This window comes from Delphinapterus leucas, chromosome 12, assembly GCF_059928025.1.
Source record: "Delphinapterus leucas isolate spDelLeu-1000000601 "Yukka" chromosome 12, BTC_Dleu_Yukka2, whole genome shotgun sequence".
NCBI lineage: Eukaryota > Metazoa > Chordata > Mammalia > Artiodactyla > Monodontidae > Delphinapterus > Delphinapterus leucas.
The window spans coordinates 13,897,701-13,912,677 of NC_143140.1; the positions used below are offsets into that span (position 1 = coordinate 13,897,701).

Here is a 14,977-nt window from a genome sequence, read left to right on the forward strand (position 1 = left end):
TCATTCATCATTCACTAAATAAATTTGTCAAACAGTAGCTCCTACAGACTCTCCATGGATTTACTATTATCTATCGTTCAGAGAACGTCAATGATTCAACGTTTTTTGAATGTTTATTGAATATGAACATCAAACACATTACCAGCAATTTCTTCCATGAAGCTCAGCTCTTTACTGACTAAAGTTAACTTCTGTCAGTTCGATTATGATTTCATGATCCTAACATAAGTGTACATGGTAGTAATTTTAGACTATTCACTTCATTTCCTGCAGGGAGACTAATAAAAGAGACACTGGACCCCAATCCTGGCTTAGAGTCTGTAAAACGAAGGTGACACTTCTCCACTTGATCACTAATTCTATAAGTTGGGAAGAAAAGTTTAGCTGAAAACTTCGGGGAAAAAATTTAAATCACTCTACAAAAATGAGGGAGCATTATCACCCTGGTCTTCATCAATATTATAAACTGGAATGAAATTCATCTGCCATTTCTTGGATTTGCAGGGGGAAGCATACAGCTAGGGCAATGAGCCTTCCCTAGTAACATCTTCCGTTAAATCAGCAAATGTCTACCAATGCACTGTGTGCGCGTGTACTCACAATTGGTCCAACACGGCCAAGCTCTCCGGGGAGGCCTGCTCCCCCAGGAGGACCCTGCAGTCATCAAATTAAAGGGACACGGTGATTTACGGATGCTTTTACAATCTATGACAAGTGATATCAAATACGATAAACTGACTTAGAATTACGTATCTGTGCTAGCTTTGGTTTCCAACGAGACGACTCATTGGACCAAATTTTAATTACTTATATAGAAATTAATTAAATTAACAGAAATTCCTTAAATTAATAAAATACTTTTAGCAGAATAGGGGTGCTGTCATAGTAGCCCCCTAAGATCATTCAGGTAGGACACTATAAACGCCACTGGGTACAGTGTTAGCTGGAGAGTAGGGTCCGGATCTGATAAATGGGCCATTTTTGTAGACTATGTAAAACAGACCAAGAGATAATACTTACAGGAGGTCCAGGAATACCACGGCCCTAAAAGATTAAAATAAATGTTGTTACGGTACGTGACCCATACTTAGTGTAAATACAGACACAGAAATAACTCAGTTCAAAAATAAACAATAGGGAACTAAGATCCCGCATGCCACAGGGCAACTAAGCCCACGCGCCACAATTAGAGAGCCCACATGCCACAACTAGAGAAGCCTGAGTGCTGCAACGAAGAGCCCATGTGCCGCAACTAAGACCCAAAGCAGCCAAAATAAATAAATTAATTAATTAATTTAAAAAAATAAATAAAGTTTATCACTAAATAAACATAAGATGTTCATTCTACAGAAAGGACTGGGTAAGGAAAAGCAAACACGGCTCTACTTCTAAAGGAAGAAATTTGCTTCAGCTCCTCAAATATTCTTTTGATGTCTAAGCTAACCAGTAATATTTTTTCCAAATTTTTTTAAAGAAAACCAAGATGCCATTACTCACAAAGAGGCACAACCAGACTTTTTCATATTCTTTTCCATTGTAGGTTATTACAAGATGATGAATATAGCTCCCTGTGCTATACAGTAGGTCCTTGTTGATTTTCTATTTTGTATGTAGTAGTTTGTATACACTAATCCCAAACTCCTAATTTATCCCTCCCCCTCTTCCCCCTTTAGTAACCATAAGTTCGTTTTCTATGTCTGTGGGCCTATTTCTGTTTTGTAAATGAGTTCACTTGTATCATGTTTTAAATTCTGCATATAAGTGATATCATTTGTCATGTTTTATAAGAAACCTACATTAAAAGCAATACAATACTGCTTTAGAGTTTATCATGTGATATTTGGAAGTTCCCCAAACTTCCTCTCCCTAGTTTAGGAGAGAACTTCCTAAAGTTCTCTCCCTTTAGCACAGAGAGGCGGGGGAGAAGAAAAGGGTTTAGAAACACACCCTTCGACAGGTAGGGCTATATGCAGACACCAAATCCATTAGATACTGAAAATGAAACGGTGTCACTCATGAAATAACCTCCAATGGATCCTAATTTAGTATGCTGAATTTTATTTTAGAGCTGGTCACCCCATCTCATACTCCTTTACATTTTCTATCTCTTGAGCAACACCGAACTGCGTGTAATCAAGGGTTGAAACCACGCCTTCCGCAGCCTCGCAGCCTGGATTCCAAGCACAGGGCCTAGTACGTAAGAAGCTCTAATTCTACGCTTGTTGAACTTAATAAAACTGAGCATCAGCTACCTAGAGCCCCTATTCTCTCTATGCTTTCCGGGGTCAGTCTCCCGGCCTTGGGTTTCCTCTCCTCTGTTGGCTTGAATCCTTTGTATTCATAACTGTCTCTGATACCATATTCCTGATAGCTTATACTTCCAGACCTCCTTTCTCTCTGATACCATATTCCTGATAGCTTATACTTCCAGACCTCCTTTCCTAAAATATCCTTATATGAAGGACCCAGTGGAATCAGTGTACATCCTCTGATAATGATATTATTTTTTTAACATCTTTATTGGGGTATAATTGCTTTACAATGGTGTGTTAGTTTCTGCTTTATAACAAAGTGAATCAGTTATACATATGTTCCCATATCTCTTCCCTCTTGCGTCTCCCTCCCTCCCACCCTCCCTATCCCACCCCTCCAGGCGGTCACAAAACACCGAGCTGATCTCCCTGTGCTATGCAGCTGCTTCCCACTAGCTATCTACCTTACGTTTGGTAGTGTATATATGTCCATGCCTCTCTCTCGTTTTGTCACAGCTCATCCTTCCCCCTCCCCATATCCTCAAGTCCGTTCTCTATTATTTCTAATTATCTAGGCAGCCACAACAAGTATGAATTTCACATGAGCAGTATGTTTTAATGATAAGTGGGACTTTTTTTAAGCCATTCTTTGAAAAATTACTTCTATTTGAACATTTTAATATGTGGATCAATTTCGGGAATAAATGTTCTGCTTGGCAATACCAAAGTAATCAATAAGTTATTTCATTATCAGAGACCTAGAGGTTTGATAAATTTCACTAAATCTAAAAAAAAAAGGCATCTCTATAAGATGTTGAGCTCTGAGCTGAAAATATGGGAGAAAGGCCAGCAAGATATTCACTTCTGCAGATGGACTTATAATGGAAAAGTTGACAGACACTGAAATAAGGCAAAGAAAACAGTGAGAATAGAAAACAAGGAGGGAAAATACAGATTCCTGACAAGAACAAAAGAGGAATGAAGAGCAGAATAGAAAAAAAGATAGCAGCCTGAGATCTCTTGTTCTCTTGTAGGCTGAAATAACACAAGTCTGCCAGATTGTGCAATGTAGAAAAAGACTTGCCAGGGAACCAGGTGGGTGATAATATCTGACATATCTGACAGCCAATATTTCATTAGAGATAAAACCAGTTGTGAAGAAAGTGGTGTGATGCCCAGGTCTAAACACTGAATACTTAGATTTGCTGTTGTTATGCAAGAAACATTTTCCATCAGTGGGGACAGAGAGGGGGATGTCTATTAGGAAACGCTACCTGCAAACAGATGTATGTATTTTACACCATACATTCAAATTGCTCTAAAATTTCTCTACTCATAGTCAGAATGCTTATCACAGCAGATAAGTCATAAACTCCATTGTGATGTGTATTACGTAGAAAACTACATTGAAAAATTTCATAGTGGCAGAATTTTACCTAAAGATAGGAGATTATCAACCACGTCACTTTACATTTACTTACTGGAAATCCACGAGGTCCTGGCACGCCAGGTTCTCCCTAAAAATAAAAATAGCTCCATTGTACTTAGCTTTTAGCAGAATGAATATGTAAGTATGCAAACTGGGTAAATATTGAGATCATTACAACCCTCCATCTTGGTGTTTGGGACGTAATTTAATTCAACTGAAACACGATTTTAGTTGAACAAGTGTATTTCAGCTACTTCACAACTAATCTGTTAGTTGATATGGAAACACCACAATGAAATTATGCTTCCACACTTAATGAATACCAGCAATTAATACCAGGTGGCTAACTTACTTTCTGTCCTCTCGGTCCAACAGAGCCAGGAGATCCATTAGGTCCCGTTAATCCCTAATAAAGCAAGATGATGTTAAAACTAATACAGCATCCTTAGGCAAACCACTAAGTGGATAATTTTGCTTAATTTGTTAATTATATACAGGATGGTTACCTATGTAGGGTACAAATATTTGTAAAGAAATACCTTTGCATATTCTTTCTGAAAGCTAATGTTTAAGATCTGCCTGTTAGTCACTTTCTGTTGATAAATTCTATCCTATTCCTAACTTCCTGCTAAATGCATTGTTTATCACAGGGTTCAATAATTTAGTACTTTTGTCTCTGCTTTGAAAAATGCAAACTAATAGTTACAGTGTTCTAATAGGTAAGTCTGATAGGACGACAGGTCTTGTCTCTGTCATTTAGCCATATTTATGTACCTCCTTGACTTCGTTTATAAAACAAAAACCCTGTATATCTCTGTAGCTTTTGAATCACGTCTTGAGAGTTAAAATGTTCCTTCAATAGTAATTAAAACTAATCCATCGCATTATTGCCTTAGAGCCGTCTAAAGCTCTCTAGTCATCTTAGCAATGATGACTGCTTATGGAATACATTAACTTTTAAATTTGAATCACTTGAGAGCATGTATGTTTCTAGGTTATCTCCCTTAGTAAAACAGCTATTATTAAGTATACATTTTCATGTGTGCCACTCAGTATGTAGAATTTAAGTCAGTTACTGAAAATTAATAGGGAAAATGACAATGTTTGGAAGTGATGCTTTAATAACCGCTTTAGCTTTACATATGATGGTTATAAACGTGTTTCACAGTAGTTGATTTAATAGATATCAAAGCATGATAACACTACATGTACATCCAAATTTCCACATCAGGTAAAGATGCATTTTTTTTTTTTTTTTTTTTTTTGGCGGTACGCGGGCCTCTCACTGTTGTGGCCTCTCCCGTTTCGGAGCACAGGCTCCGGACGCGCAGGCTCACCGGCCATGGCTCACGGTCCCAGCCGCTCCGCGGCATGTGGGATCCTCCCGGACCGGGGCACGAACCAAGTCCCCTGCATCGGCAGGTGGACTCTCAACCACTGCGCCACCAGGGAAGCCCGTATTTTTATCTTTGTAATTTTTTCTTTACTTTTAGATGTTGTCATTTATAATGTAAACTTGAAGGGAACACCTTGCTAAAGACAAATATGTGTATGTGTATCTATAGATATATACATACATATATGTACATATACATATATGCATGCATATACAATATAAATACCTTATAAAACCTATACATTATCAAGATTTTGAAAAAGGCTAAAATGATACTAATTGAGGGATGGATTCCTTGAAAATATGAAAGCCCTACTTAAAAATAATCACCAAAATCCATATTTAATCTGTCATAGTCTGCATAAATATCAATAAAATGCATTCATGCAGCTTATATAGAAAACTATTTCACTGATCACCACTTTTACATTTCTCTACGTCAATTAATTTCCCTCAGAGCTCCAAAGAGTGAATCAAAGGAGGTAGAAAAGAATGAGTTGAAAATGTTAATTACTGGAAATTTACCAAAGAATAAAGTTATTAAACACACACGGAAGAGTTTTTGACAGGCTGAGATTTTCAATCTCCCCAGTATAACTGTAACGCTGTAACTTGGGAACAGGTCCCAGCATCTTAGTTGCTGAGCACCTATGGTAATGGAACGTTGGCTTTTGTATTTCAGCAAACAAACCATTCCTGCAGGGGCACTCTGGTAACACATATGGCACATGGGTTTTATAAACCTCAGGGCATGTCTGACGAATGGGACATCTAATGTCCACTCTATGCATATACCCTCCAAGACCAATCCTGGTCAATCCCCACACACACAGCCAGCTAACCATCTCAGTGATTGAAGTAACTGACAAGCTACTGTATATGGTAGAACTTCAGCTCCATAATAAGGAAGCAGAATGGCTGGATACCCTGGAGGCTGCTTCCAGTCACTTCTTATTTATACTGTCTCCCACAGACATGATAAACTATGTCTAATCACTAGGAGGCTCTTTGAATGAATGAAAATATATTCTGGTGTCTGATGATCCAGTGGACTCTTTTATGAAATAGCCATGTAGAAAAGCATAAGCTCCACGAGGACAGGACTGTGTCCATTACAATCCTAGCACATTGTCCCAACATCTAACACACACTCAGTACACGACTACTGAATAAATTACTTTGGGTGTTGGGTGGAGGGATTTCACACCTGTCCTTCCACATCATCTTTACTGTCGGTTCAAATCCCACCTCTGGCACTTAATTGCTGTGCAACCATGGTCAAGTTGCTCAACTGTATGTAGCCTCAGTTTGCTAATCTGTAAAATAGGTACGATGTTAATATCTACCTCATATGGTAATTCTGAACATTCACTGGGGTATTACATACAGAGTGTTTACAACAGTGCCTGGCAGGGCGGGCACTGAGTCAATGTTAGCTGTTCTTACCGCCATCGTCATTGTGTGGTCAGACTACACTAGATGCTAATGAAGAGTTCACGTGAAGTGATGTTCCCTGCCCTCTGGGAGCTTAAAACCTCATTCAGAAGGGGTTCTGCAAATAAGCAGGCAAAAAATTCTAGGTATTAACCACGGGCACTGTGCTTCACAGCCCCCGTCACATTTTTTTTGCTGCCTGGCTATTTCCACTTACACTGACCTTTCAGAGTAGTTTCTTTATTACTCACTACCCTAATCATATCACATCTATCTATCAGGGATGATAGCTGTATACATTCAGGGGATGTTCTAACCTCTTTCCTGTAAAAAGTAGCATGGCTTAACTATAATTCCTGTACTTCATTCTAATTCCTCTTCTCTGTATCTGAGATGGATGCTATACGAGTGAAAAAAAAAATACTACTTTACAGAGCTCACCAAGCATGCCACAGCAAAAGTGCCTATAAGAATATAAGTTATGAATGATAACAGCACAGCTGTCCTTTGGGAGCAGAGCTTACATCCAAGCTCTGACCTCTTTAATTTTACACATCTATAAGGGAAAAGAATCAACTTACTAAAGTCTTAGCAGGAAAGGAGGGATTTTATATGGATGTACATAAATCTCCTACAATTTACATTTACAGATGCACGCATACAACTCCAGCTTGCAATCATTCTTATTTGTCAGAGAAATGACTAGAGGAAAATATTGCCAGCGGCAGAAAGAATTGCTGTCATATGAATGCTTATGCAGATGAAGTTCTATACGGGACGATATTAAAGCCAACTGTGTTCTGAAACTTCCTGCCGCTGTCCGGCAGGGCACACCAGCCATCAACAGTAATTTCCTTCCAACATTCCAGCCACTCAGCTCAAGAGACCCAACACGTAATCCCACAAGACTAGCTGCCATGACTCGTTTACCTTTTCTGTCACAAATCCACTTGATTCAGGATAATTACCTTGAAGCCATGTTCCTTTCAGATCCTTCCAAACACCATCTGATTAACCATTTGTTAACATTACCAAAAAATACAGCTTTGCCATGAACCAAGGTTGGAGGGTTCGGGTCCCACCACTACACTTAGGTTCACCTACCAAGAAAGATAACTTACGCTTTCCCACTTACTTAGCTCTCAAGCCCAGAGACAAACAGCAAACTCTGATCCAGTTTCTGGTATTTCATTAGTCTCAAGGTCTATTCTCAATGTAGGGTAAAAGGTCTGTTTAAAATGTCAAATGTGTCAAAGAGTGGAATAAAAAAACTTTTCAGGTCAGGATTTTGTAAGCTGCATGTGGCTCCATTTCAAAATTTGGCGAACATGAAATTTATACCAATATTTACAAGTAATTATAAAATATCAATTAAAATATTTTTACTATCCATTGAATTTTTAATATCATATTTCTTGGTTGGTAATTCAGATAACAAAAATTCACTATCATTCTTTTTCTCCCTATTTTCTCCAAATATTCATCTATTTAAGAACCTCATTCATATCTGTATGAGGCAAAGCTATCTGGAAAGAAAGTGACTCTAAAAATCAAGAAATCTGGTTCCTTTCACCATCTTAGCCACTGAATAACTCTGGGCCCCTGGGGGAACTACTTGTCCTCATAATTATTCAGTGTCCTTGTCTGTGAAGAATAAAATTAGCCAAACCTACTTTCCAGCTTATTGTAAAGTTAAAGGAAATAATGTTTGTGACTGCATTTGAAAAAAAAGTTCTACTCAAATGCAAATTAGTATGGTTCATTTTTTGCTCGGTTCTAAAAATGCCCAAAATACTGGCACATACACGAGTTTCTTACTTTATCTCTCCTTCCTTTCTCTTTCTCTTTTTCTCTTGCTTTCCTTTGCAATCCCAGAAGATTGATTCAATGCCCTCATCAGTGTCTCCCTGAGGACCTCCCAGGGTCAAAGTTCTATGATATAAGAAACCTTACTATTTTACACTTTTTAACTTTGGAAATCTGATTTGGAAATCTGCACTGTGGTACTGCAACTATAGACAAAGGAGAAAAAAAAAACTATTCGTAGGTGTTATTTACATTGTACTTCTGAAGATTTTGAAGACCTTTCATTTGTTTATCCCAAGTTTCTGTTTAAGTGTGGAAATTACTTTATAAAGCAAAACCAGGCATTGTCTTTACTCTTCTTTATAGGTGAAGAATTTGTTGCGCCTGCTACAAAAGCACCATAATTCTAGTCCTCTGTCTGAAATTATGGCAACTCAATAGTGAGACAAGACTTCAGGCCATTGGTTTATGCTTCAACCGCCACAACAATCAATAATAATGATAGTCATTTAATCATCAATTTTCTTTTCACATAAAACAAGGTCCACGTTTCAAAGGAATGCAGAAATAAATCCAACCCGTATTGGGCTACTGGTTTACTTAGTGGCCTTGTATTTATCAGACGTTTTTGTTATCATGTGTCATAAGTAATTCACGGAGTTTCAAAGAAAAGCTTGATAGCCAACAAGTTATATAATTTCAGTTTGTATTATATGAATATTGGTCTCTGGGAACCTCATGCACTGCCACTTTGCGTACATAGAAAATTCAAACTAGGGCCTTTGAAGCATAAAACAAAGTCGATATCTCCTAAGGCAATGAATAGCATAGACAAATATTTTCATTATGCTAATCTCGATAAAGAAAGCACATCTTAATAACCACTAACATCTAGCTGTGTGGTTTTTCTTTTTCTCAAAATGAAGGCTCTGTCTTAAACTCCAGTCAAAACTTCTCGGAATCTATAATCACAGGTTTTCGGGTGCTTTTTTTTGATTTAGAAAAGTCCTTAGTTCGGGGAAACCACATGAAATGGTAACTTGAAGGATAACTTGAGGGACCCAGCCTTGTCTGTTCTCTGAGAGCAGGTGCCAGATCTCACTTCACTTCATATCCAGCGGCAAAGTCAAGGAGTGGCCTGCGGTGAGACCTCAATAAATATTAGTCCAGTGTACGGACAGAGAAGCCGAGAGGCCTGAAGTCCTTTTACTCTGAAGAAATGTTACTTAGTGTTAGGTTTATCACACAGCTCAGCATCTGAGCGTCCCTCATATGGGGGGGAGGCAGGTGTGCTGGTGGGTAGGCTGGGGAGAGGCTGCTGCTTCCCGGTCTTCAGGCAACCCTAGTCAGCTTATTTCTGTCAGTGATGTCAGCCAAGAAAACACCCATGGAAAGAGAGGAGACTAGTTTTGAATTTCCTCTTCCACGTGTACTGACCAGTTCCCTGCCCCAGCCCTGCTTCCACCCACCCCCACTCACTTCAGACCCTCCCCTCAAGAGCATCTTTCTCTTCTCTTTTCCTTGGGATTTAGGAGAACCCCAAGAACCTTCCCCTGCAGGTTCCTTTTCTAAATGCATTTAGGGGGTGCCGGAAGGCAAGGGCAGAGACGGCTTGCTGGGAAGCCCCTGCAGAGGCCAGTCGGATCCCTCCTCCCCGGCACCGGCTGAGCAGGGGAGTGGACGGTTAGAGGCAGGAACCAGTACCCACCTATGTTTTCAGAGAGCAGGAAATGCCAGCGCTGCGTGATCTCCCCGGGGAGCTGCGCGGAGCCTCTACCCTCGAAGACCCATGCGCAGAAACGTCCGTACCAAGCCCGCGCGCAAGGCCAAGTTCAGGGCCACAGCCCTGCTGCAGCTGGGACCACGGTCACCCCCATGCCTGCAGCCTGCGCCTCTCTACACGCACACACGCACACACGCAAACACGCCTTGGGCCCGGCTGTGCCCCCAGTTCCCACTACTCACGTCTGCGCCCGGCGTGCCAGGTTTGCCCGGAGCTCCCGGCTTTCCCGGCTCTCCCGGGGGGCCCTGGGCAGGGAGGACGCGAGGCAGGGAGAGAAAAAAGGAGAGAAAAGGGGACAGAGTTGAGACTCTTCTGACGCACGTGGCTGCAGACCACGTCGGAAGGAAGGAAGTGGAGGGCCAAGGTGCTGATCCACTTACCGGGGGGCCCGGGGGACCCTTCGGACCTCGGTCACCCTGGAGGACAGGAGAAAAGGGAGAGCAGTCCGTGAGAGGGGGGCGCTGGGGACCCCTCCGGGAGAATCCCTCACAAATCAGGGACAGGGACGGGCTAAACGGTGCTGGTCCATGACCAACTGGGGTCACAGGACACGTGACCTCCTCCCTCCGAAACTCCCAGGCTTCCAGGCTCACCCACGTCCCAACCTGCCTTTGGGTGGGGGGCTCGGGCGCTCTCAAATAACCCACCCGAGCCGCTGGGGGAAGGTGACACTTACGTCGATGCCGTCGATGCCCGGGACTCCAGGGGGGCCCGGCGGCCCCGGAGGACCCTGCTCACCCGGGGGGCCCCTCTGACAAGAAAGCGCACACGGATTAGTGGAGTACGTGGGGCAACGACGCGAAACTGGACACCAGGGCCCAAGGCCCCCCGCGCGGCCCGGTAAAGACATTGCCCTGCAGAGGCCGGGGTTTGAACCCAACATAACACGGGGCGGGGGGGGGGGGGGGGCGGGAAATCGAACTTCCAAGGGAACTTCTTCCCCTCCTCAAGGTTCTCAGTGAGGCTGACAGTGAGGTTAGAGCACAGTCCAGGCCCCCAGGGTGGAGTCCTCACGTCTACAGAGCATTCAACCGAAGGGGGCTTGTGAGGAAGAGGGGGCCTCTTCCTCAAGGGTCGATCTTGAAGCTGGTGGTCACTGAATACCTCGATTTAATCGGTGATTGCGGGTCAGTGTTTTGGCCAAAGTGGAACAGGTAGGAGCGGAGGCGCTCCAGCCCAGATCAACTACAGTGTCATTCTGTAGACCTTCCTGTGCTCAGGAGAAAGCTGGGGGAATCCTCTCAGGGAAAGACAAGGGAGGATGGGGGTGGGTGGGGAAAGCGGTGAAACTCAGCGAGCGCCTGGCCTCCTTTCAGATCCGCCTGCAGCGATTCTCTTGCAGGAGGTCTGGGCACCTCGCTTCAAAAACACCCCAAATTTCAGCTTTGATGGTGTTAGAGGGAAGGCTGGCCTCTGAAATAGTTTGCACACGTTGCTTAGGGAATGTGAGATTTTTTTTCTCTGTCTCTCTTCTAAATTTAAAAAAAGAAAGAAAGAAAAAAGCTTCATTCTGATGAAAGGAAACTTGGTTTTTCTAAACTCCGGGGACCAGACAGGTTACAATGGGGTCTTTGTAAGTGAAACCTCAAACGGCGCTGGCTCCCCTGCCCCCGCGGGGTCCTGTCCTGGGCGGAGGGAGGAGAGGCCGAGCCTTCGGGAAGCTGCCGAAATTTCGAGGCGAGTCCGGGCCGCGGGTCCACCCTGACCAGCGGGCACAGTGGGCGGGATGCAAAGTTTGCTGGAACCCCGCCTACTCACACTGGGCTGCCCTGGACCGCGCCAGGAGGGGGAGGGGACGGGGGAGGAGAGGGGGAGGGAAAGGGGGAGGGGATGGAAGGGGAAAGGGGAGGGAGGGGAGGGGAAGGGAGGGAAGGAGGGAGGGGAGGGGAGGGGGAGGGGAAGGGGGAGGGGAAGGGGGGAGGGGCAGTCAGGCTGAAGAGTAAACCCCGGCCTCCAGCCTCCGCCGGCCTCCACCGACTGAGCCTGAAGTATGGGGGCCCGGTGGGCGAGGGGGCGCCCTTTCCGGGACCGTAGGGGTCACCTAGGGCCCCCGCCTCCCACCGTGCTCGCCGCAGGATGCGCGGGGCCCGGCAGCCCACGGGATGCTCGGCACCTTCCCTGAGGCTCCCCCGACGGCTGCGCCCCCTGGCTTACCAGGTCGGTGGTCTCGCTGGGCTGGAGAAGAAAAGATGGGGAGACTGTGGGAAGGCGTCCCCCTAAACCCGCGCGCAACTTACTTGAGCCGCGCACAGGCAGAGCCCCGACAGCAGCAGTCCCAGCCCGAGGGCCCCGCGGTCCCGCGCCGACCAGGCCATCCCCGCCGCGCGACGCTAATCCCCGGGCCCGCCCTCCACGCGCGCACAGTGGCGCTTGTCCCCACAAAGAGCGCCCTCAGACAGAGAGGCCTAAGTTCCTCCTGTTTGTGAGTGGCCCCGGAGAGGGTCCTGGGGATTGGAGGAGAGCTTGCGGGGCCGGGAGGACGGATAGAATGACAACAGTCCCTTTTAACCCCTTCCCCGCGGCCGCTCAGGCCGGTTCTGCACGCGCCCCTCCCGCCCCAGGGCAGCATCCTGCTGTCCTAGGAGCCGAGGCGACGGCCTGCGTGCCACTGAGGGCTGCGACCGGCAGTGTTCTTGCGGAGATGTTTGCGAGGGGAGGAGGGAGGGTCGTCAGCCACCCAAGGTATAAACAGACACCCCCGCCCCAAGGTGGTTTCTACCCGCCCAGCTGTGGGTGGGACCGGTGCTTCCTTACTGTCTATCTGGGCTGTGCTGCAAAGCCTGGATTCTTTAGAGGAGGAGAGTGGGGAGGGGGGATTTTGAGGAGGTGGCGAGAGCTACGCTGGGTGGAAGTGGTCTTTGCAGGTGGTCCAGGGACTCACTGTTACCCTCGTTGGCAGCTCCTGGCAAGTTTCTCTCCTGGGTCGCAGTGGGTCACAATGAATCAGCATCCACTGGAGTTCAAACTGGGGAAAGACAGCAGCCAGTCAGTTCAGGTCTTTTTGGAGCACAGAAGCAGGTCGTTTAAAAAGGAGATGAGTTTGTAAGTGTGGTCCAATGGTTAAGTGTCTGGTCACCAACTTGAACTTGATCTCAGCGGACCAGGACTTTTGTTCCTGAATACCATTTTTTTTCCAATGGAAACGGGCTGCAAACCCTTCCCACTTTTCTCCTATCATTGGATGTAGATGACTTTAGCTCTGCACTGCTCCAGCACAGCCCTGGGCAGGAAACCCACCACTGGCACTGACTTTCTATTTCTGTCCTCACCACAACGTTCAAGAGGTAGATTCTGTTAAAATGAGTCTCGAAGAGAACAGGAAACTGTCCTAGGCACAAGCCAATAAGTGTCAGAGTCTGGATGGGATCCCAGAGGACATATGCACTGACACTTCACACGGGAAAAGATTAGAAACAGAGGCGGCACCAGGAATAAAGTAGAGAAAGGAAAATTGGGTCCTGGGAGAATATGCGTGCTAGACATTTGCCACGGAGTGTCACAGCTTAAAATGGAAATAGGAAGGTCTGGAAGTGGAGGGAATGAGAGAAATTTAGGACTCAGGAAAAAACAAGGTAATGAAAAATATTTCAGTTTAACTAATTCATTGGTTGAAGAGATATAAAATTCCTAGACAACTGAAAGTCAGGTGTGTCTTGACAACTTCTTACCTTTTAGCAGGTGTTAAGGGAGAAAGAACAGGAGAGAAACAGAACAAAGGAAGAGTGGCCAGGTCTGAATCTGAAAGCCTCAGGTGAGAAGGTTAAAAAAAAAAAAAAAAGATGTACCCCACAGGAAGCCTGCCACCACGTGCCACTCTGGCCCCTCTTCAATGAGGAAGTTCCTTGTCAGGCATTTCTATTTGGATCCATGTTTCTTGGTCAGTTGATTCTCCTGACATTCTGCACATGTCCAGTTCCCAAATCTAAACATAATGTCATCTAAATATAAAGTAGCTTAATGTAAGGTAATCTCTTTTCTTTCATCCAATGGTGATTTGCACTCCATCCCTCCTGCCAAAATGACTCCATCTACTGGATCTAGAATCAAGTTAGACACATTTTTCCCATTGTTACAGAAGCAACCAGAGTTGAAGTTACTGGATGGAAGGTCAGAGTTGGAAGGAATGAAAGATGAAGTCCTTTCCTTCTCCCCACAGAGGAAGGGAAAGTTAACCAAAATTTTATAAAGGAGTGAAAATACGACATCAAGCTTTGACATTCCTGCATTGGTGCCCCTTCTCACAGGCCCTGGAATTCTCCTCTTCCTCCATTTTTCTTGTTTCCCTCAGCCCTACTGTGACTTTTCTCCAGAAAACGTGGACACTGGAAAAACGAATTCAGTGAGATGAAAAGAAAGTGAGCAGCTAAATCAAGACATATTTTAGGGTGGAAAGTTATCTACAAATTGTATGAAAACTATGCTGATCTGCGTGTTCTTGGTGTGAATTATTTAACAATTGCATACTGACATCCTACAAAAGAACTGCTTTCCAAACCACACAATAGCTTGCAACTAAGGAAATCACTTTAATCAAACACTTTGTTTTGCATCATAATAGTCTTGTTTGCTTGGGAGGGATTTTATCTTGGTTCTGTTCCAACCTGCCGAGGAAACTGTAAAAGGAAGATGAAAGAATGGAACAACCTTTTCCTTAATGACTACTAAGTACCCGGCATGCCCCCAACAGCTCTTGGAGGCCAGTCACACACGGGTAAAGGGGCTCAGAGGGGTTAAATCATTTGCCAGGTCGCACAGCTAGTAAACGTCAGAGCTGGCATTCCAAATGTTCCTGACTCTAAAATAAGGACTTTCTCTGCTATCCCGGTCAGCCTCCATGGAGAATGCAGCATCTCTCCAGAATGAATCATGATTTTCTA

General features: G+C 44.4%; 1 protein-coding gene across 1 annotated transcript in view; it reads right to left on the reverse strand.

Moving 5' to 3' along the window:
* Positions 1-14,977, reverse strand: part of COL9A1 (collagen type IX alpha 1 chain) — a 71,819-nt gene that overhangs the window by 45,939 nt on the left and 10,903 nt on the right. Inside the window, exons 2-10 of the mRNA XM_022590470.3 lie at positions 12,982-13,065; positions 12,255-12,275; positions 10,777-10,851; positions 10,481-10,516; positions 10,283-10,345; positions 4,034-4,087; positions 3,734-3,769; positions 1,021-1,044; positions 601-654 (exon numbers count right to left, since the gene is read on the reverse strand). Of these exons, the coding sequence (XP_022446178.2) occupies positions 601-654; positions 1,021-1,044; positions 3,734-3,769; positions 4,034-4,087; positions 10,283-10,345; positions 10,481-10,516; positions 10,777-10,851; positions 12,255-12,275; positions 12,982-13,065 (447 nt within the window). The remainder of the gene's footprint in view (positions 1-600; positions 655-1,020; positions 1,045-3,733; positions 3,770-4,033; positions 4,088-10,282; positions 10,346-10,480; positions 10,517-10,776; positions 10,852-12,254; positions 12,276-12,981; positions 13,066-14,977) is intronic.